This window comes from Eubalaena glacialis, chromosome 15, assembly GCF_028564815.1.
Source record: "Eubalaena glacialis isolate mEubGla1 chromosome 15, mEubGla1.1.hap2.+ XY, whole genome shotgun sequence".
Taxonomy (NCBI): domain Eukaryota; kingdom Metazoa; phylum Chordata; class Mammalia; order Artiodactyla; family Balaenidae; genus Eubalaena; species Eubalaena glacialis.
This window is the reverse complement of record NC_083730.1, coordinates 62,669,002-62,693,328: the sequence shown is the minus strand read 5'-3', so window position 1 is coordinate 62,693,328 and position 24,327 is coordinate 62,669,002. Positions and strand designations below refer to the sequence as shown.

Below are 24,327 nucleotides of genomic sequence, written 5' to 3'. Positions count from 1 at the left end.
TTCAATTCTAATGGTTTCTAATCCATTCTCTACTTCGATACCAGAATAACTTCTTAAAAATGCAAGTCAAAATGCTTTACTCTCATGATAAAATCAGGATTAATGTTTCAATTCTTTGGCTATTCGTCTTTCCACTCGTATGTGACAAGGTGCAGCTCCTCCGGTGTGCCATGCCCCTTTCTTCATGATGTCCCTTTTTTGTCCGAAACACTGTTTCTCTCCTTTTCCATGTGCCCAGTCCTGTTCATCCTCTGAGATTCATTCTAAGCAGGGCTTTCACAAACAACCCTTCCCTGAACCCTCAAGCCGAGGTGTGTGCCCTGCATGCCCCCCCATCCCTGAGAGCCTGTGTACAGGCCTGGCGAGGCACTTACCACACTAGTACTAACTGTGGCCCTTGTCTGGTCTCCCACTGCACTGAGAACCCTTTCAAGATCTGTCTTATTTGTTGGGGGATCCCTGGCAGTTAGAGCAAGGTCTGACCTAGGAGTCAGTTGAAGGAATCACAGATTTGGGAACTGACACAAGATGGCCTCCACTGAGAGAAAATACTTCACTTTTGGGAGAATTCAACTGTTTTGCATTTAAGTAGAAAAGGATAAAGATGAGTGAACTAGCATCAGTCCACATCCATCATTCCCTGGGCTCCAAATGTTTGAGAAACTCTTAAACAATTTGGGGCAGAAGACTAAATCTTTACCTATTACCACCTGGCTTCTGGGTTTGAAGTCTTAGCTTTATTTCTTGGTGTTTAGTGATTCTCCCCGAGGCTTTACTTGTAGCAAATGTGTGGGTGGACACCAGGTTCCTCTAAAACAAAGATGAAAGGTTTTGAAGCTGGCTCACGTCAAAGATTATGCCTCCTCTTTTTTAGCTACGCTTACATGTCTGAAAATATTTAGGTTTTTCCACTATAAACATAGTTTTAAGTAAGTTTAAAGGCAGCTCATCAGAACGTCCTTACTCATTTCTTCTCCACTGCCAGCTCTTCAGGCTGTGAACTAAGATAAACAGAAAATCTAGTAAGAACCTCCTACCCAGCAGTAGGCAGGATTCATAACTGGGTTAGCAGCTGCATCCCTTGCCTAGCCTGGCCCGGTGCTTTGGTCCAGCTATGCTTTGCTGCTTCCCCTGCAGAGGAGGCTATGCCTGTGCTCCACCCAGGGCTTGAGCCGGACACCACTGCTCCCTTGGACCAGGCAGCAGTGCCCGTGAACTTGTGGGCACCACGGGAGCTGTCTTCTTTTGACAGGACAGGCCCTTTAATCTTTTATCAAGGCCATTTGGAAGATGTCTTCTTTCCAGGCAAGTTTTTTCTTTCATGACTGAGCCAATTCATATAAAGTTTTGATTACTTCATGGTTTGCCTCAAAACAGGGCCTAGAAAATAGATTATCAAGGACGCGCAGACCTTTCCTCCCTTATCGTGATCAAGGGGCTGGAAGAAACCTGGAGAAGCAATCTGAGCGAGCAGACCCTACATGGGAAGTGACACGGCTTTCAAAGATTTCCAGGGAGAAAGCACTTAGAAAACAGCGTTCCTGGCTCAGCCTGATCTTAACGACCAGGGCTGCTGTCTCAAATCCCCGAGAGGCTCTGCTCTCTTGTGGGCGGTGGAGGCAGTAACCTGCTCTCAGCTCCAGTCACACTACAGGCTCTGTGATCTGAGACGACACGCTTCCTCTGGGCCTCGGGCTCCTTCTGTGTAAATAAGGACACTGAAATTGATCAGACTTCTAGGGCTGTAGTGGGATGTCTACAAGCTCTTTCTGGTATTGGGAGAAGTCTAACGGAAAGCATTCATTTCCTTTTTTCAGAGGTAACTAAACCACAATCTGCTTTTTCTTTGCCCCTGTCTGAATTCTGTCAGTGCACTCTGATCACGTTTTCACCCTGGCCGTGCTTCCGTGGCGCTAAAGACAGCCTTGCTCCCTTCTCCCCACCTCCTCACCAACACTTGCTATTTCTAGTTTTCCTGATAAGAACCATTCCAACAGGTGTGAGGTGACAGCTCATTGTGGTTTTGATTTGCATTTCCCTGATGATTAATAATGTAGAACATCTTTTCATGTATCTTGTTATCTGAAGAAAACGAAAACACTAATGCAAAAAGATATCCCCCATGTTCATAGCAGCACTATTTACAATAGCTGAGAAATAGCGCACAACCTAAGTGTTCATCGACAGATGAATGGATAAAGAAGATGTGGTACATTTGTATAATGGAGTACTACTCAACCATGAAAAAGAATGAAATAATGCCATTTGCATTATTTGGATGGACCCCAAAGGCATTATGCTAAGTGAAATAAGTCAGAGAAAGATAAATACTGTATGATTTCTGGTATATGTGGACTCTATAAATATTATAAATGAAGCCAAGCTCAGAGATACATGGAACAAATTGGGGGTTGCCAAGGGGAAGGGGGCAGGGAATGGGTGAACTCTTTTTGCTTTTAGTTTAAATTAATTGAATAATAATAATAAAGAGAGACAACCTTGCTCTACACAGAATGGGAAAATAAACGCTACTTTTGAAATGCTGCTGGGTTGGGGCAGTGTTCCAGATCTGGGAGAGGTAATAGGAGGGAAAAGACAGCACTGTGGGAAGGCGGGGACTTTCTGGGGTGGCAGAGGCAGCTGCTCCCGGCTTTCTCCTCGCACCCTCTTTCCCTGGCACGCCCTGGGATCCGGACCCTCCCCACGGTCGGAGCGGAACCCTGGCGGCCATACCTGCTCCAGGCGGCACGTGAGCGCGGCCCACTCCACATCCCAGGAGGCCTTGTCGCCGGCATATTGTTGCTGCAGCCGCCGCCGTGCACGTTCGTCCTCCCACAGCTCCACACGCAGCTCCTCCAGCAGCGCCTTGAGCGCGCAGAACAGCGGCTGGTTCTCTGCCACCTGCGGGGACACCGGGCGGCTCTGCCATCTCACAAGGGCGAGGACAGGAGGCTGGCAAGCAAAGGGGCACTGGTGCCGGGCTGTCTCCAAGGTGGGTGGGAGGGAATCTGCACAGTTAGTGGGAGAGCCGGGTTCCCTGATCGCCTGCAGGATCTGGGGCTGACGCTGCCAAGGGCTCATTGGATTAGGATGCTAGCACCACAGGAACCCGGAGCAGAGATGGGAGGAAGCTGTGGGAGGCCAGGGGGAGCCAAGCCAGGGCTGCCAGGACACTCTGCTTGACTTCAGATGTCCCGGCTCTGGTTGAGGAGCAGAAATAACGAGATACCTACACTCACGTATGTATGCTATCATTTGAGTGCCAGCTGTTGAACCAGAAGGGAATTAATAAAGGGCTCGTGTCTCTCATCAACATAGGTGGTCATACTTAGACTCGTAGTTACTAAGAGGTCATATATTACAATATATGACAAGCGTAGTCATGGGGTGGGGGTGACTTTTGAGGTTTAACAATTAAAGCCAAAAGTAGAGGGTGTGGAAAAAAGGGAACCCTCTTGCACTGTTGGTGGGAATGTAAATTGATACAGCCACTATGGAGAACAGTATGGCGGTTCCTTAAAAAACTAAAAATAGAACTACCATACGACCCAGCAGTCCCACTACTGGGCATATACCCTGAGAAAACCATGATTCAAAAAGAGTCATGTAGCACAATGTTCATTGCAGCTCTATTTACAATAGCCAGGACATGGAAGCAACCTAAGTGTCCATCGACAGATGGATGTATAAAGAAGATGTGGCACATATATACAATGGAGTATTACTCAGCCATAAAAAGAAACGAAATTGAGTTATTTGTAGTGAGGTGGGTGGACCCAGAGTCTGTCATACAGAGTGAAGTAAGTCAGAAAGAGAAAAACAACGTATGCTAACATATATATGGAATCTAAAAAAAAAAAAATTGTCATGAAGAACCTAGGGGTAGGACAGGAATAAAGATGCAGACGTAGAGAATGGACTTGAGGACACGGGGAGGGGGAAGGGTAAGCTGGGACGAAGTGAGAGTGGCATGGACATATATACATTACCAAATGTAAAATAGCTAGTGGGAAGCAGCTGCATAGCACAGGGAGATCAGCTCGGTGCTTTGTGACCACCTAGGGAGGTGGGATAGGGAGGGTGGGAGGGAGACGCAAGAGGGAGGAGATACGGGGATATATGCATATGTATAGCTGATTCACTTTGTTATAAAGCAGAAACTAACACACCACTGTAAAGCAATTATACTCCAATAAAGGTGTTTAAAAAAAAAGCCAAAGGTAAACGGTTAACTTGTTCGTGAAGGCTTCCTCGTGGTCCCCTGAGATAGAATCACTATCCCTCTCTTTTCTGCTCACTAATGGCAGGAAGAACCACTGCACCTACTTGTTTATCCTGTTCCTCCCCTGCCCCCCAGATCTGTAAGTTGTGGGAGGAGACAGTGCTTAGCTCATGGGAAGCATGCAAACAGGTCTGATAAATGAAGAATGGATTTTTATTACTAATCTGCTTATACCTAACTTAAAAGATTTTATATTTTCTAAAACCAGTCCAGCCCTTTGGACACACATTTCAAAACCATGATTGCTATCTTAGTATGCTTCAGCGTGGGCATTTTTTCAGAAAGGTTTGGCCAAATGAATTAATACACACTGAATCAATTATGGTACCTGGATGATAAAAGCCACACGAGCCCATCTCTTCCAATCAGACAGAAAACACTAAAAGCCTATCTCGAGCTCCCAGACCGGTCTCAGGGAAATCCTGTTTGGTATATTTATGAGGCAGGAGAAATAAAAGCTCTCTCAGTCCTGCTGGAGGCAGGTTGTCTGTAATATGGGAAGACAGAGAATCCCCTATATGGTAAACCTCCAGTGCCGGGGCAGCGAGGAGTGGACCTCCAGCCTGGGATCTGCATGCCCATCAGCCTTCTGTCCTCCATCAGCTCGAGAGCCAATCGTGCTTCTAAAACCATCTAGTCAGTGCATGAAACATACATGTACATATACAAAAATGGCTAACTGCATTTGGGAAGAATTTGAGATGCTTCGCATATGTGTGGATTTAAATAAAGTTGAATTAGAAAAGAGAAATTCCTTAACATGAGATTTATCACTGAAAACACCATAGTTTTCTCCATAGTTTACCTGAAGTGTTTTAATATTAGATACAGTAGACTTTTGGTTGAGTGGAATGGTCTGTTTGTTAGCATTTATTGCTCCTTGATTTTTCTCACCTTGAACAGCAATTTTCACTTTTAGCTTTGAGATGAAAGGCACTAAGAGGACAATTCAGTTAACATTTGCAAAACTCAGCAGATAGAGAACATTCTAAAAATCCTACATGTTCTTTCCAACCATCTGAATATAAGTAAATTACCTCTTTTCTCAACGAGATGCTCATAAAATGTGTGAAATTGTATTGATAATAAATGCAGAAGTTCCTTTCAGCTCTACACCAAAAGTATTTAAAAATGATATAAGTGCAAGTGAGTGACAAGACGTGCTGCAACAGTCTTTTCACAAATACACATCTCCCTAAGTACAGAATTTGTTTGCTGAAAAATTAGATATGGTTTATGATAGATTTGATTTTTTCATCTTTGGATTTTAAATTTTTTTTAAAAATCACTATTCAAGTCAAACAGTTTTAAGCATAAAATAACTAATAATTTTGATCCACTCTTTGGAGTAGTCGTCTCATTTTCACTTTAGAAAAAGCAGAAAACCACATAATAAATTCTTATATGTTATCAATAACTCCCTGTGAAGCCCAAGTTGTGTATGTGGTCAGCTGTGGGCTTCTTAGGCATATAACAAACAGCCGTGACAACATTAGGACCAGAACTTTATGCTCCTTGAAAGCAGGGTTCACATGACAGTCCTTTTGCAGATTGAAAATTTGCTTCCTCTGGAAGTAAGTACTTTTTGGCATTAGCAGATATCAGATTAAAATTAAGCCGTAATGTTTTCATGCACATTTGGGTCAGAGTAATCAACATAATGTCCTGTTAATACCAATATTATATTTAATCATCATGGAATGAGCTCAAAACTGCTTCGGGGTGAGGGTGGCCAAAGGGAACAAGAGCCCAGAGAATTGATGCTATTTGGTACCTGTTCCCATGGTCACCCGGGAGCAGCAATGTGGCCTGGCAAGCAGCCAGCCTAGCTCTGCCACTGGAGAACAATGGCAAGAGCTGATGTCCAAGGGAATGAGCCATAGATGGGCATGATCCTTCCAAATGACTGTTACACCCACAAAAACCCAATGATGGTAACTAATGCTAATGGTTTCTAATGGGCCAGGGTGTGTTAATCATTCACCTACAGAACCTTGCTTGCATCTCATATCTATCCTGAGTGCACACTGTCACGTGCCTGTGTTACAGGGGAGGAACCACAGTGACAGGTGACCTGTCTGGCCGTGAGGAAGTGTGGAGCCCGAGTGCAATCCAGGCCTGTGCCACCTGAGGCCAGACAAGCCCACCAACATATGTGAATTCTGGCATCATACCCTACCCGGGCATTTTTTTTTTTTTTTTTTTTTTTTAAGATGCCTAATCTCTGTGAAGCAAATTCCATCCCCCCACATTAGGAGAAATAATAATAGTGAGCCATCCTGAAAGAATGCCTAGAAGTTACTCCTCTCACTTTTTCTCTCAGTGGTGGCCCTTTGCTGGGCTATGTTTTTGGTAAAAAGACCCAAATCAAGTCGAGAATGGAATCAAGACTCTGGTCCATTTCGAGGTCTTCAGGTGAAAGTCTTCTTGGATACAGAGCTTTCTGAACCTTCTGTGCCAGGGGCCCGGCTCTGCAACCTTTTAACTTATATATCTGGTAAGTGTGGTCAATTAAAAAGACCAACTTTTCAATCTCCTTAAGATCAGCTGGTTGGTTTTCTTGCAAAGAAACAGGATAAAATGGTTCCACTATTTCCTTCTCCTCGTTCTATGGGCATTTCAGCCCTTCCAAGCTCATCTCTCTTGGGGAAGGCTTAAAATAATCCCAAAATTGGCATCAGGAGCTTGACTGTGCTATAACGTTTTAAGCTTATAACAGGTTCAAGGTTGGGCTTCAGCCAATAGGACTGCTACTCAGTTATAGGACAAATATTAATAGAAAGTGAAAAGGAAATTTATAGAAAGGTAGCATACCAATTGGTGAGGCAATACCAGCTACTTTACAGAATCACTTTTGCCTAAGATTTCTAAGACATGTGCATCGTAATTCTGTGAAAGAGCTAAACTACCATCAACTACTTTGCTTGCGTCAGAGCCATTAACTTGGAGATGGGTTTAATCTGAAGTTGGAACAGAGGTACTGACCTGCTGCTATGGGCTGACCTGCAAAAAGCCAGTCACAAAATAGAGGTGCTGGCCTCCACCTGCTACTCACTTAGGCAGAGAGAGTTCTGGAATGCTGTGGTGGCTGCCCCTGACCCCCAACACAGGCATGCATAGTTCCTACTTGATACATATAAAGAGAGGGGCCTCCTGCAGGTTCAAAATAAAAGTAACTCTTCCACCAGCAGGAGCCCCAAGACAACTGAGATTAGCCAGAAAGGATACATTTACACATCCAGCAACATTTTAACAGATAAGCCATTTGTCCTTCCTACCTTCATTGTTACATTCAGATTAAGATTCTTTTCTAAAACCCTTATCCCCCCCCCCAGATAAAAGAGAATGAGTCATTGAAGACTGGCATGAAAATACATGATGGAAGTTTGCGGAGATGACAGACTCATCTATGGACAGAACTCCTGTGTTCACTGGCTGAGGATATGCCAGGTGGTCTGGGCCATGCAGGCTCCGTTCCTGCAGGTCACCATCATTTTCACCAAGAGCCTCTGGGGAATAAAGGTGGGTGTGTAAGAGAACAAATAGATGTAGGTTGAATAAGGTATAAACCCAGAGCTGTCACCAAAGACTTCAAAGAAACAAGGGCAGGTCTGATGAAAGTCAAGTGGCCAGATGGGAACAATGAGCTTATTAGCAAGCTTGTTAGCGTATTTAGATCTCCTGCCACTCCCTGAAAGATATGTCGCAAACTGCCAGCCACAGTTAGCTCTGGGAAGTGGGAATGGGGCCAAGAGAATATTTCCTCAGGTACCTTTTGGTACTGTGACCTTCCACGTCCTGCACATTACTATTTTCACAGTAATAGAAACAAACAAACAGAATACACAGCAAAAATAAAGTGTTTCCTAACCTTAAGCTCTAGTCTGGTTCCCTTCATACAGAGTTGCATGTCTCTTAGGCAAAATTATAAAGTTGCAGAGTCTGAAGAATAAATCTGGTGCAGCATACACAAGTGAAAGATAAAAGCTACCTAGACTCAAGTGGAGCACTTTCTTATTTCAAAAATTAAATCAGGGCAGATCACAGTTCTGATGTGCAGAAGTGATTTTTCCGGAAGTTTTTGCATCTTGGGCAGAGCAGAAAGGGTGGGCTGCCAGCAAGTGGGCTTCTGGGCACCAGGTGAGTCCAAGTCCAGGAGGTCCTGGAGCCAAAGGCATTCTGTCTATAGGGGAAAGGCCGGCTTTGACCTAGGGCAGCCCCCAAAGGCCCTATACTGAAGATGGATCCTGGGTCACTGGCAAAGGTCCAGGGGAGCAGATTCCACCCGGTCCTCAGGCTGGATCCCTGGTGAGGCTCCTCAGTGACCAGGGGCAGTTGAAGGAAGACTTGAAGATGAACATGAAACATAACTGCATTAGATCATGCTCTGAAGTTTAGGTTCTTCATATTTACACTTAGATGCTTTATCAGATCAGAAATAAATGAAAAAGAAATGAAGGAAACAATAGCAAAGATCAATAAAACTAAAAGCTCGTTCTTTGAGAAGATAAACAAAACTGATAAACCAGACTCATCAAGAAAAAAAGGGAGAAAGAAGACTCAAATCAATAGAATTAGAAATGAAAAAAGTAACAACTGACACTGCAGAAATACAAACGATCATGAGAGATTACTACAAGCAACTTTATGCCAATAAAATGGACACCGTGGAAGAAATGGACAAATTCTTGGAAAAGCACAACCTTCTGAGACTGAACCAGGAAGAAATAGAAAATATAAACAGACCAATCACAAGCCCTGAAATTGAGACTGTGATTAAAACTCTTCCAACAAATGAAAGCTCAGGACCAGATGGCTTCACAGGCGAATTCTATCAAACATTTAGAGAAGAGATAACACCTGTCCTTCTCAAACTCTTCCGTAATATAGCAGAGGAAGGAGCACTACCAAACTCATTCTACGAGCCACTATCAACCTGATACCAAAACCAGGCAAAGATGTCACAAAGAAAGAAAACTACAGGCCAATATCACTGATGAACATAGATGCAAAAATCCTCAACAAAATCCTAGCAAACAGAATCAAACAGCACATTAAAAGGATCATACACCATGATCAAGTGGGGTTTAGCCCAGGAATGCAGGGATTTTTCAATATACGCAAATCAATCAATGGATACACCATATTAACAAATTGAAGGATAAAAACCATATGATCATCTCAATAGATGCAGAAAAAGCTTTTGACAAAATTCAACACCCATTTATGACAAAAACTCTCCAGAAAGTAGGCAAAGAGGGAACTTACCTCAACATAATAAAGGCCATATATGACAAACCCACAGCCAACATCATTCTCAATGGTGAAAAACAAACTATTTCCTCTAAGATCAGGAACAAGACAAGGTTGTCCACTCACCACTATTATTCAACATAGTTTTGGAAGTTTTAGCCACAGCAATCAGAGAAGAAAAAGAAATAAAAGGAATCCAAATCGGAAAAGAAGAAGTAAAGCTGTCATTGTTTGCAGATGACATGATACTATACTAAAGAATCCTAAAGAATCTACTAGACAACTAATAGAGCTAATCAATGAATTTGATACAAAATTAATGCATAGAAATATCTTGCATTACTATACACTAATGATGAAAAATCTGAAAGAGAAATTAAGGAAACACTCCCATTTACCACTGCAACAAAAGGAATAAAATACCTAGGAATAAACCTACCTAAGGAGACAAAAGACCGTATGCAGAAAACTATAAGACACTGATGAAAGAAATTAAAGATGATACAAACAGATGGAGAGATATACCATGTTCTTGGATTGGAAGGATCAACACTGTGAAAATGACTATACTACCCAAAGCAATCTACAGATTCAGTGCAATCCCTATCAAACTACCAATGGCATTTTTCACAGAACTAGAACAAAAAATTTCACAATTTGTATGGAAACACAAAGACCCCAAATAGCCAAAGCAATCTTGAGAAAAAAAAAACAGAACTGGAGGAATCAGCCTCCCGGACTTCAGACTATACTACAAAGCTACAGTAATCAAGACAGTATGGTACTGGCACAAAAACAGAAATATAGATCAATGGAACAGGATAGAAAGCTCAGAGATAAACCCACGCACATATGGTCACCTTATTTTGGGTAAAGGAGTCAAGAATATACAATGGAGAAAAGACAGCCTCTTCAATAAGTGGTGCTGGGAAAACTGGACAGCTACATGTAAAAGAATGATATTAGAACCCTCCCTAACACCATGCACAAAAATAAACTCAAAATGGATTAAAGACCTAAATGTAAGGCCAGACACTGTAAAACTCTTAGAGGAAAACATAGGCAGAACACTCTATGACATAAATCACAGCAAGATCCTTTTTGACCCACCTCCTAGAGAAATGGAAATAAAAACAAAAATAAACAAATGGGACCTAATGAAACTTAAAAGCTTTGGCACAGCAAAGGAAACCATAAGCAAGACGAAAAGACAACCCTCAGAATGGGAGAAAATATTTGCAAATGAAGCAACTGACAAAGGATTAATCTCCAAGATTTACAAGCAGCTCATGCAGCACAATATCAAAGAAGCAAACAACCCAATCCAAAAATGGGCAGAAGACCTAAACAGACATTTCTCCAAAGAAGATATACAGATTGCCAACAAACACGTGAAAGGATGCTCAACATCACTAATCATCAGAGAAATGCAAATCAAAACTACAATGAGGTATCATCTCACACCAGTCAGAATGGCCATCATCAAAAAATCTACAAACAATAAATGCTGGAGAGGGTGTGGAGAAAAGGGAACCCTCTTGCACTGTTGGTGGGAATGTAAATTGATACAGCTATTATGGAGAACAGTAGGGAGGTTCCTTAAAAAACTAAAAATAGAACTACCATACGACCCAGCAATCTCACTATTGGGCATATACCCTGAGAAAACCATAATTCAAAACGAGTCATGTACCACAATGTTCATTGCAGCTCTGTTTACAATAGCCAGGACATGGAAGCAACCTAAGTGTCCATCAACAGATGAATGGATAAAGAAGATGTGGCACATATATACAATGGAATATTACTCAGCCATAAAAAGAAACAAAATTGAGTTATTTGTAGTGAGGTGGATGGACCTAGAGTCTGTCATACAGATTGAAGTAAGTCAGAAAGAGAAAAACAAATACCGTATGCTTACACATATATATGGAATCTAAAAAAAAATGGTCATGAGGAACCTAGGGGCAAGACGGGAATAAAGACGCAGACCTACTAGAGAATGGACTTGAGGACACGGGGAGGGGGAGGAGTAAGCTGGGACAAAGTGAGAGAGTGGCATGGACATATATACACTACCAAATGTAAAATAGATAGCTAGCGGGAAGCAGCCGCATAGCACAGGGAGATCAGCTTGGTGCTTTGTGACCACCTAGAGGGGTGGGATAGGGAGGGTAGGAGGGAGGGAGACGCAAGAGGAAGAGATATGGGGACATATGTATATGTATAACTGATTCACTTTGTTATAAAGAAGAAACTAACACACCATTGTAAAGCAATTATACTCCAATAAAGATGTAAAAAAAAAATTAAATTAAAAAAAGAAAAAAAGTATTAGGTCACAGCCTTGAATGAAAAAGTAACTTATCTTTTAATTAATCCAATTCTGGGAAGATTGGCTGTCGGAACCCCAAGGTCATACTTCTGGCCCTATTGACCATCCTGTGTTTAAAAACCTGATTTCAGGACTTATTAATAAGTATAAAATGCATACACAGCCATAGCAGTGCTGGCCTCAGAAGCTTAATGCAGTGGTGGGCGTCTTGGAGCTCATCCCCAGCCTGGGCCCTTCCACGAAGGCTGGGTGAGCTCAAAGTGCTCACTGCTCCCAGGACAGTCGGGTCCCTGCCGCACTATCAGTCAGTGGGGAATGTTCACAGAGCCAAACATTTTCCAACCTGGTGGTTTTTTATCAACTATTTCCAAGGTCAACTCGGTACATGTAATTTTTTTTTTCCCTCATTTGACATGATAAATGTTGCCATCCGCTGTGTTCAACTGTAAGAATGTTCAGTATGACACAAAGCGAGGCCTGGGAAATTCTGTTACTTGCTAATTTATCCTTGGGAAAGAAGTCAGGCCACGTTTCCCACTCTGCTTATCACCTTGGGAGGCTCTCTTGGGAGTTTCTGAGAAGGTGCGGCTCTGCGGGGCACCTCCCTTGAGACACATGCTCGGCTCTTGCATCCAGGCTGCTTGGCTGGTACCCACTCCGCAACAGGGCAGACAGACCTCCTCCCGGGGAACGTGCACTCCCGGGGAGCCAGCTGTCGTTGCGGTGGAGCTCATTAATCTTGTGTCCTTGGACGGACGGACGGCCTTGTGCACTTGACTGCCATGGGCAGACGGGTCCAGTAAAGGCAGATCTGAATCTGCCATCTGGAAGCCACTCTGTTAGCCCATCCACGGCCTCTGCCCCCCACCATACAAAGTGGAGACTCACTGGTCCATTTCAAGCGGAAGAGCTGAGAAATGAATGTTGGAAGGAGGCGGCAGCAAAGAGAGAGGATGTTAAAATACACTGAACGGGAGGTTCCAGCTGAGTGACTTTCCATAGTTTTCCATCTCACGGGGAAAATTTTCCATGACTGTTGTTTGGGAAACCAGATGTGTTACATTGTTTTCCTCCCCCCTTTCCAAAGCATTTGGATGCACGCGTGGGAAACACCCAATTCGCGCCCTCAGAGGCAGTGGGTTTGTGGCTAAACGGCAACTGAGGAATACTATGTGAATTAATCACAGATACTTCATAGGACTGACTGACAACATCGCTTTTAAAAATAATAAAACTGGTAGATGTTAGAGAATGTTTTCGCAAAGTAGCATTTTATTTTCTAACTGGATCTTTGCCGGAAAACACATTCCATGAGCTAAAAATCTCCCCATGGACACTGGCCTAACGACAGACTTCCTAATAACGGTAATTAAAAGTTCCTTTGAAAGTATAACCTCTTTCTTTAGTCATATTATTCTGGGAAAAATGAAGGGTGGATGGGTATGTGTAGAAATCAGGTCTTCAGTTGTGAAAATATGAGTTGTACACGGAGAGAAAGCAGTAGGGGAAAGGCACACTCCCCCAGGCCTGAGCTCAGACGGCGCCACTTTCCTGCTCTGGATCTGCACCCAGGTTCTGCTGCCATTCCTCACCCCCTTGGTGCCCTGAGGCTCTGGGCGGAGGGAGGGGCCGCAGCTGTAGAGCCCGGTGTGCGCGCAGGGAGCACCCGAACGCCTGTGGCTGAGCAGCTGCAGCTGTGTCTGGGGCCACCCCGCCCTGCGCCTCACCCCCGAGCCAGGCTCTGCTCGCCGGACCCTCAAAGAAGCAACACAGGGTCAGGAGGGACTCAGGCCACGATGCCCAGGAGCAAGAAAGCCTTAGTCTCGCAGGACCTCAGCACGCCGAACCCTCTACGGCTGCCGTTTTGTAGAAAAGCACAAAAACTCTGGGGGCCATAGTATCTTTTGGCTTATTCAGCAGGGCCTGTCTGCTTATAAAAATGAATGGGGCGTTTGGCAGCACTAATAATTAAGGTCCTACACTGAAATCCCACCTCTCTACACACGCTTTAATTTTTTTTCCAAGTGTCGTCAAATATTTTTATTTGGGACATTATGTTTCACGTGGCTTAAAAAGAACCTGAAACACTTTATACATGTTTGGGGATTAAAAAGACCAAACTTGTTGTGTCTTTCCTCCTGTGCGTTATGTTGCCAGTTTAGTGATGATGCCGACGCCCACTCAGCAAACAACAGCAAAGCCCTAAGTTCCTTTTCTGGCTATGGTCATGGCACTTCCTCCTTGGAAGAATGGTCAACCTTTATAAGGTACAGGCTACTCCATCCAATACTGTTTCTTCTTCCTGCTGAGGTACATTCGCTGGCCTTGAGGGGACACAATCCATGTGACCTTATCATGTCCTTATTTATGTGAATAAGCCAAATAAACGAGACCTTTCTGCCCTGGGAACAACAGCACGTGAACTGATGACAGACTAGGGGTCTCCTCTCCCCGGCGTGGGCACCCACCTGCCTGTGGAGCTGTCCCCCGTCTGCGGGCTGCAGCCGTGATCCGTGGTCACCGATCTGCACACCAAATTGTGGAGGATGCTCCCCCAGGGAAAAGCCACAGCCTGGACCGTCGTCATCTTGGTCTGGACCGTCCACCTTTGCATCCTCCTGCACGCCAGGCTCCCCAAGCCTGTGGAAGGTCTCTGGAAGCTCGCTCTGAAACGGCAGGAGGGGATGATCACACCTCCACCCGAATCCTTTTGCCCTGAAGCCTGATTTTTAGTGTTTGAGGATAATTACCCACTTTAGGGGTTATCATGTCTTTGCTTCTCAGCCCTTTCCCTTAATAGGCTCATTCTGGCCATGGCACTCGTTGGCCACTTTCTCCATTTAAATTTCATAGAGTGGGTGCCCAGGTTTATTAGAAGAGATTAGAAATATTACTATTTATAAATTATTACTGCTCACAGTTAACAGTTTTATAAATTAGAGGAGGAGGAACTCCAAACTACAGATCAACAGAAAACTTTACAACTATTACTAGGTTTTGCTTAATGATGGTTTTCTAGGTCATGGCTATTTGGAAGCAGGTTGAATTCATTTTTGAAGACATTCTTCACCCTGAGGCAAGAGCATCACTATCTTCCCATTCATAGGGTGTCTTAAAATGACATACACTGTTTGTGAGAGTAGGAAGCAGAGGAAAGGTGTTCAGGGGCTAAAAGGAACCAACAGTCACAGAGCCCTGAAAGCAGCCGACAAGGTAGCCAGGGGCGTGGATGTCCAGAACACATGGACACCAGCGGCTCCAGCCCTGTGTTCACCAGAGAGCAAGGCCAGGAAGGAGCCTGCAGAGCTGGAGGTCACTCTGCCTTAATAAAAATCAGAAAGCAAATAACTCAGTTCTGGTTCTGTTATGAATCTGGGAATTGAGGCATAAGAAGGAAGCGTATACAGATTTCAGAGGTGGCAAGAAAGTACCCCCTGGAGCTCAGAGAGACCGTATGAAACTGCACTGGCAGAACGGGCTCTGGCATTTAGGACCAAAAACTGAAATGGAAAGAAGAGAGAACACGTTAGAACTAGGTTTTACAAACCATCACTGTGGAATGAACTGATAAGGACCTCAGGGTGGTAACTAACGAATTCATCTGTCAGCAGCAAAAGACGTGGCAGCAACACTTGTCTGCAGGATGACGTTACAGACCAGCGTGCTCTTAAAACAAGGTCAAAGGGCAGCACTGGACAACCTACTGCATTTCCACTGCCTGGATTGGACTTGACAAAATACCCTGAAGCAGCAGAACATGACTGTACGTGTCACGGGAGGGGGAGAGCAGGGCCTGGCTGGGGGTGGGGGCAAGAGCAAAACAGATGCAAAGACAAGGAACTCCCCAGGCAGAGGTACCTCCGTGAAATCCTCCGCGTCCTCCTCCGTCTGCTTCCCTTGCCGCCAGTGTTTCAGCAGCCACCTGAGTTTGACGTAGAAAAGGAAGATGTTCTGCTTCAGGGAGCACAGCTCCTGCTGCATCAAGAGCCTCTCGTCACTCCAGGTCTGCCCGTGCAGCGAGTTCTGCAGGGCCAGGCTGTGCACCTCCAGCTCCCGCCGCCGCAAGGCACACAGGTGCTCCTCCTCCATCTTGAACGGAAGAAAAGAGACGGTGTGACGGGTACCTGTCGCGACCTGGCACCCAAACCAAGGGTCTCTGCAAACGGCCATCCAATCCGTGCCATTTTGCACATGGGACGTGAAACGCAGAAGCTCCCCCACATTTAGTAAACTCCTTGAGAGGTTCGCTATTTAAAAAACCTTGAGCGTTTTCTGATTCAGAAGCAAGTGCTCTTTCAGGGGGAGGTGTCAGGATCAATTTTCATTATGGAGTCTCTCGTGGTGTTTTTAGAGGTTTCTAAACTCTGTCAGGAGAACTGTCTCTTGGAATAGATGGCTCACAGCTGACTTATATGCAGACCCCATTTGCCTTCCACACAGGGGCTGGTACCCAAGGTAGATTGCAGTTGTCAAGGCCGAGCAAGTGGGAATCCTTCCCCTTGACTTCCTGGGCCCTGTGGTCCCCACAGCCCCTGACAGAAAGAGGACAAGCTAGTACTAGACTGCACAGACGGTGAGCACACAGGAAAGACCGACAAGCTACTTCCACGCTTGAGACCTCACCTTCCTACCAGGTATGGGCGACACTCAGGGAAACAAAAGCATTGCTGGGAAAGAAATGTTTTCCATCACTATGTTGCTGCCTTTTCCACGTCGGTATAGACAGACACTCTTCCAAGTGGTAAACAACTGTTACGTGTCAATAATGACTAAGCAAAAGGGTGTGAATAAAATCTTAACTTACAGATAAGGGCACAGGAGTAACATCCATAGTAGCTAAAGTGATACCTGGGATGAAAGCTTTCTGTTCCACAGACCAAAGAGAGGGTTAGAATGCCAGCCTTATCGTTATCCTAACTTAATACCCCCTCTTGTGCCAAAAGCCAATGGGTGGGTTTGGTTTTGTTTCCCTAAAGAACTTGATGGGTGCTCAGAAGCCATGGGACCATGGGAGCATGACTGTGGCTGCCTGAGGTCGACACCGGTCTGACCGACATGCTAAAGCCCGGTGACCAGCGAGGCCGCTCTGTGAGGCCCTGGGCTATGTGGTCACTTGCACGGCCACTGTCGTGATACCAGACCGAGTTTGCACTTGAAGCTGGGATAACATAAAGCACTGGCGATTTCATTCACTCTCTCAGCAGCCCTGAGTCCCACCACCGGCTCGCTCCCCTGTGGATGCAGGACAGGACAGAGTGACGAAGCAGCAGCCCAGCTGCTGGAAATCCAGTGTCTGCAATTTATTTTTGTGTTATCTTAGGCTATCGACTGACCCTGGTAAAGTTTCAGCTGCTGAGTGCCGCTAACTCATGCTGTGCAGTGCCCAGTGCATGGCGGGTGCCCCAGAGGGGCCCCCAGGATGGGCCACTGGAGGCACAGCCCTGGGAAGGGGCTGTTCTCTTGGTTTTTTCATCCCTAACCTCCTGGAAACGACCCTTCCTGACTTGCTGGCTCTGACCTTTCCTCCAGGACCCCACACACTTCCCAAGTCTCAGAGTTCTGGTCCTCTGCCTTCGGGGAGGTGAGGGGACCCCTTCCATTCCCCTCTGAACAAGCCTAGATGCCATCTCACCACCTCCAACTGAGGACTGGGAGACTTCACACCCACCCCTTTATCCTGAATCCAAGTACTAGAAACACCTGGGACCCTGCTATTCTGCTAACGGCGTCTCCAGGGATAAATTCACTCAAACATGATTTTTGGTGCAATGCAAAAAAAGTTAAATTACGTAGGAATTTACCCATTACAAAAGGAAAATAATTTCATATTACCTAATAATACATGAAACTTGACCTATAAATGTAACTTTTTAAAAGGGGTGCACATCTAGTGGTAAAGGATGGTACCTGGCTCCGCTCTGCTCTGCGTGGCAAGGTGCAGAAGGGGCTCCCTTAATCAGTTTTTTGACCCATTTAGATAAGCACAACCACGGCAACACAGGGCTTCGGTGTAACTCACATTCCTTGCCAAAATACGTTCTTGGATACACAGGTACCTTATTTTGCATAGGATATGCATTTAAAATACCATGGTGCCATTTCAAGATCAACTGGTTTTTGGTTTTAAAGATACAGATATCTTTCAAGAACAAATACAAAAAGCAGCAGCCATGGCAATTCCGAGCCTGGATATCTGTTTACAACTCAAGTAGATCCGGGGTGGCAGGAACTGGATGGTCCTCGGAGGCCTGCGGGCAGTGAAGTCCGTCTCCTAGGAACTCTGGGGAAGGACTGAGTGGATGAGGGATCAGGGGCCAGGAACAGGTTACTCTAAAACAGCTGAAAGAGCTGATAAGGCCACAGCTCAGTTAATGGCAGCTTTCTGAAAACAATGGGTGAATTGTTGATGTTTCTTTCAGAAAATTAACCTAATATTGTCAAAACATATCAATCTGCAGGACAGTGAAAGTTATGGACACACTTTAATGTCCGGCATTTAGGGCCCTTACTTTACTTTGCTGATTCTGGCTGCAGGAAAGTTTAGATTAGATATTAGGAAGACCTTCCCGAGACCACAATGTCAGCATGGAAATGCATGTTTTCGAGCAGGGAGGGAGATAGTGATCTTTATGAGACCCCCAGGGGGCAGCTTGAAGGGATGTCCCTTCCACACGCCCTCCAGCCCCGAGCCCAGGCTGCCCAGCCTGTGCGGGAGACAGAGTCCTTATAAAACACCTCTTGTTCTCTTTCTCTCTCTTTCTCTCTTTCTCTCTCTCTCTCTCTCTCTCTCTCTCTCTCTCGGCTCTGCAGACAGAGAAGGTGGTGCTGAACCGTGGTCCGTATTTACCTTCCGGATGGTGTCTGTAAATCTCCCTGCCTCCTCTTGATGCATTCTGGCCACCTGCGCAAGCTGACCCTGCAGCTCCTTTATCAATACACTCTGTTCAGGTAAAAGAGGGGAGCCCCTGAGCTGATTGGTGGGACAAAGGAAGGGGTTTAGTGGCAGCAAGAACTCGGTCTGAGCTGAAGACGCAGGACAAACGTGCACAAGGCAGGGACACACATGGAGTGACATGGCACGCGTGGGCGCGGTGGCAGAGGAGTGACTCTCAGCAGCTCCCCCAGAGCCTCACCTGGGCTCCGCCTGCCCTGCATCTCTCACCCAGCAGACGGGTGGGTAAGCGGTACCCAGCACCTGAGCTTCGGCCACCACGGTAAGACAAACCAGGCCGAGAGGTGGCAGCCCCCATAGCAGCTTCGAGACAGCTTTTTAAATGCTGGGGGCGCCAGAGCTGGCAGTCCTGATGGTCAAGCATGACCACCTCACACACAGCCTCTTAGATTCACTGCCCAAGTTCACATGTGCCTCTCAGTTGCATAGTTAATAAGTTTGTACACTTTGCTGTTAGAGTTTTTCCTGCCCCATGGGAGGCCTCTCTTTCCTCCTCACATTCCCACCCAGGATGCTCTAGGTAACCGGCCTGGGGCTCCTTCACCTAACAGACACACATGGTGCCTTGGAGGAGCTACATAAGATCTGCTTGCTACATTTTAGGTTAAAATACTTAAAGGAATCTTTAACATAATTGTTATTGGTAAAATCCATCTTTTATGTGCAAATGGCAATGATAGAGGCCGAGCTTCTCCTTTTGAAATGTTTTTTAGAGATGGAAACACTGTCATATTGAAAATCTCAGTCATCATTAAAATTGAGGCATGCCATCCTACTCACTGGTTTCTGCTGCGTAAAGATAGGTGATTTATAAAGCTGGGGATTAGAGTGGTCTGTTGCAAGAAACACAATTGTCACTTCACTAGTTCATTCTGATTACGTTTAACTAATCTGTTATTTCTCACCGAGGGTACCGCTGTTCTCCTCTGATATAAGCTGGTATTGCCTGGATTGTCATGAGTGAAGATCACATCCCAAGAGTAGGAAATGCAGACAATAAAGGAGCAGAGCACTTGCCCTAGCACAGGGTTGACTACAAGAGAATTTACAGAAAGAAGGATGGAGACCGAATATCAGAGACACTGGGAACTCACCACTTTGGGATAAAATTTTTGAAAGCTAGAGATTTAAGGTCATCCTCTTTTCAAGAAACTCAAGAACTACTGAGACCATGAATGCCTCTGTACTTTGCTGGTTACTAGATATTATTACTGCAGCCTTTTATATCTACTAGGCAGAGTCAGGGGTTCTCTCTGAAGAGGGCTATTTCTCTACACATCGAATTTACCCCAATGACTAATTTCTCATTTCTAAAAGTTCTATTCTTTTTTCTTTAATATGTGGGATCTTTTACAGTACGATTTACTTTTTTGTCCTGTTTGCTGGCCCTTGATCGATCTGAGAGCGCTTCTTTTACAGTCTCTATCTGCTAATTCTAGGATCTGGAGGTCTCAGAGTGGCTCCAGCTGCTGCTGTGCTAGCGCCATGAGCGCATCGGCGGTGGGGCATTAGCTAGGATATCGAGTGTGGCCTGGGCTGAGGATGTGCCCGCAGGTGGTCTTTAATTTGCAGAAGCCAGCAGCTGAACAGAAATTCTCCTTTCCTCGGGGGTTCTGCAGCTCCAGGTGACATCAGCTTAGAGCCTGGTCCTGGTGAGGCCGCCATCCTGACGGGTACCCTGGGGAGGCTCCACGCGGCTGGGCAAGCTGTCCTATTGCCCCCCCCCACCCCCCGCCATGGACAGACGCTTCTTCAGCCTTTCATAAAGGGCAGTTTGCGGGGGTGGTCCTGCTTCATTTCTCTCCCTGTCCATTTTCAATTCTGAAGTCAATTCCAACCCTTGAAGATTTTCCTAACTTTCTTGGGAATAGAGCTCTATATTTAAAAGGACATTAGATATTTTATGCAGCACTTTCTATCTACTGAGTGCCTATAGCTTTCGGCTCTATGCTGGGGACACAGCAGTAAGTAAGCTGCCCCCGACCCCTGCCCTCCTGGGGCTTCCCTCCTGCCCCTCGAGGAGTTTGGCACAGGAGTGCTTCCAGGTCACCTGGTTGCTCTACGGCCAGCTTTACTTTTTTTTTTTTTTCCTTTTGGCCATGCTGCACGGCTTGCAGGATCTTAGTTCCCCAACCAGGGATTGAACTTCGGCACTCAGCAGTGAAAGCGCCGAGTCCTAACCACTGGACCACCAGGGAATTCCTCCAGCTTTACTTTTTCTTTTTTTTTTCCAAATTATTTTTGGCTGCATTGAGCCTTCGTTGCTGCGCGCGGGCTTTCTCTAGCTGCGGCGACTGGGGGCTACTCCTTGTTGTGGTGCACGGGCTTCTCATTGCAGTGGCTTCTCTTGTTGTGGAGCACGGGCTCTAGGTGCGTGGGCTTCAGTAGTTGTGGCACGTGGGCTCAGTAGTTGTGGCTCGCGGGCTCTAGAGCGCAGGCTCAGTAGTTGTGGCGCACGGGCTTAGCTGCTCCGCGGCATGTGGGATCTTCCCGGGCCAGGGATCACACCCGTGTCCCCTGCATTGGCAGGCGGATTCTTAACCACTGCGCCACCAGGGAAGTCCCAGATTTACTTTTGAGTTACATGCTACTCTATACATTTAAAATATGAAAATCCTCCGTATTTTAACACATTTGGTACCAGCTCAAAGCTCTGAATTATTAGATGTTAAAACGAGCATTGAAATCAAGCTGATCTTTTAAGAAAAGCAAAGACCTATTAATTTAGTTTCTACATATTACACTATTTTGTTTGGTTGTCATCTTAATAAATAATTATATAAACTTTTTATTTTGAACAAATATACAGGCCTCCTATTTCAGTGTTGTTTGATTAAAAATGTGTTCCTCTGAACCTCACCTTGGAAGGGTCACAGAAAAGGACCCTTGAAGTCCTATGAGGATGTTCATCTGGGACATTTAATTCACCTACAGCGGCTCCCGTGTCGTCTGTGGAGGCTGGTCAATGACAGAAACTTCTAGATCCTCCTCATCTACAACATATTTTCCTCTTTTCTGGTCTATTTTTGCTAATGGAACATTAAACTCTATGGACAACTAATTGCTCCTTGTCAGGATGCCGTTACTCCAGTGTTACAAAAGCCAAAATACAAACAGGCTGTGGCAGAAATTTCCATCCAGGGCCACACAACTGCCACATTCACAGCATTTTCACGCAACACAGAGATCTCCGGAAAATACATACTTCCCTTCATCGCCATGTCCTGAAGGTTAGATTCTGAAACCATCCTCCGCGCACTCACCTGAGATTCTGATTAGACATCGAACGCACTGACCTCGTCCTGCGCAGACTGTTTACGTGAATGGACACCCTCCGCAGTGGCCCCCAGGCTGTGGGCTTGTGTTCGTCTCGACACCACAGCCACCTCCCTGTGTTACTGGCTGGGAAGCCCGCAGCCCACACCTGCCCCTACGTGGCGTGTCCCACGCCGATTTACACTGCTAATTTCCTGGCCATCTTCAGAGATAGTGGCTTATAAATTACTTTCCACACTTAAGGAGACAACTTCACTATCTCGATATACCAAAAAGAAAATGAAACAAAAAAAAAAGCTTTTCATTGTAGCCACTTATTAGACACTAGCAACACTACTTTCTAACTAGGACTCCGTTCCACCTGTATCCCTGTGACCTCATCTCCCATGACTTCCATTTTGTTCTGGCCGGTTTTGCTACCCCTTCTTTCCAAAGTGGTTTATCGGGTCAACACCTGTGCACACATACTTGGCATAAACCCCACGTCGTTTTATCGGGGATGGTATGTCACAGCTGAGGCCGAAGGGATAGCTCGTTGATTAAAGGACAAGAGGAGGGGCTCAGGAGAAGATCTCTGAGATTTCTGACCCAGAAACTCAATCCTCTGGGCACAGGCTCGGTGTCATTTATGTGTGTAATCTGACCAGTGCCCGTGCTTGGCTACTCCTCATTCAGAACTATTTTTAAGGCACCCCACACATTCCAAACCACATATTCCGTACCCTGCTCTCCTTAACAGATGGGAATCTCTCAGCAGATTTGCCGGGAGCCACAGGGAGCAAAGTCAGGGAAGAATCCAGTGCCACATGAGAATCTTGCTGATATCTACCGAGAGGAACAGGCAACAGCAATATTGGTCCTTCTGAAGTCTGGTTGTTCTCCTCTGAGCAGTTAACTTTTGTGTGGTTGCATTAGTAGGTTAGTGGGTGTTAGCAGGTTGTGACTCCGGCTCTCTCTGGCTGTGACAGTTCTGAGAGGCTGGGTAGATACACCTTCCCCTCCCAAGCTTATCGTGTGCAGTCAGAGGGGCAGGCCTCTCACTGCACAGATCTGTTACCTGCTAACACGGTACCCTGGAGTAAGGTAGTTTTTTTCTTTTTCGCCTTGTTATTACTGCTGCTACTGGTACTGCTAGTACTAGTAGTAGTTAAGTTTGGGTGTTTGGCCAAACACCCAAATCTTGTCAAATAAGCACTTAACTTCTTTCCCCTTTCCCCAAACTTGAAAATCTATAAGGCAAAAAACATAGAAAGCACTTCACAAGTGGAACTTGAGAAATTGGAATTGAGAAATTTTCTGAACATCAGCTTAAATTGAGAAAGTTGTTTCTTCTTTTAAGCCACTGATCCTGGGCGTCCTATCAGTCCCTCCACCACCCCCTCCGAGGAGCTAAGGGCCAGGAGCTGAAGGAAATTCACACGTGTACAGGAGTAGTTGGCTGTGCAGACAAACCATGGTCATTTCAAGGGCAATGGAAGAGGTAGTAAAGAAAACTGCTAACAAGGGGGAGGGATGGATTGAGAGTTTGGGATTAGCAGATGCAAACTACTATATATAGAATGGATAAACAAGGTCCTACTGTATAGCACAGGGAACTATATTCAATATCCTGTGATAAACCATAATGGAGAAGAATATGAAAAAGAATATATATATGTATAACTGAATCACTTTGCTGTACAGCAGAAATGACATCCATGCCATGTGATGTGTGTCTTTAACCCAGAGCAGCTTCCCTGCTACCTGACGGAAGCTTTGTGCACTGTTTCCATTAGAGCCTCACAGGAAAGCAATTGTTGGCAATGAATTCAGTTACATTTTCATTAAAAGGTTTTAAGAGTTCTGCTCCCTAGAACGGTCCATTGTACAATTCTTTAATCCAAAGTAATATTCAAAGACCAAACTGAGCAGTCTGTCAGGGTGATATCCACCCCAGGGACACAGCAGCTCCACTGAGTCCCAGACCCTACAAGCGATCTCCATGCGGCTCTTCTCATAAAAGGGAAAACTATGGAGCCATCAGAGGGGTCCTAGAATATGTTTCATCTTTTATAAAGTATTTTAATATACAATGTGTTTGCATACATAATTGAGTTTTCTCTTCTGTGTGAAATGCCTTGGTGAATAAAAAATGAGAACAAAGGATGTTTAACTCCTGAGTAATTCTATCTCCCCTTCTAGAAAATGATGCTCCTGGACCTTGCCTTTCACTTTGAGTTTTTTTTACTT

General features: G+C 45.3%; 1 protein-coding gene across 4 annotated transcripts in view; it reads right to left on the bottom strand.

The window, feature by feature from the left end:
- MTCL1 (microtubule crosslinking factor 1) overlaps nucleotides 1-24,327 on the bottom strand; it is a 125,181-nt gene that overhangs the window by 18,639 nt on the left and 82,215 nt on the right. For all 4 annotated transcript variants that reach the window (XM_061168971.1, XM_061168970.1, XM_061168972.1 and 1 more), the window contains exons 7-9: nucleotides 15,729-15,959; nucleotides 14,339-14,536; nucleotides 2,734-2,901 (exon numbers count right to left, since the gene is read on the bottom strand). In XM_061168971.1, coding sequence (XP_061024954.1) covers nucleotides 2,734-2,901; nucleotides 14,339-14,536; nucleotides 15,729-15,959 — 597 coding nt within the window. The remainder of the gene's footprint in view (nucleotides 1-2,733; nucleotides 2,902-14,338; nucleotides 14,537-15,728; nucleotides 15,960-24,327) is intronic.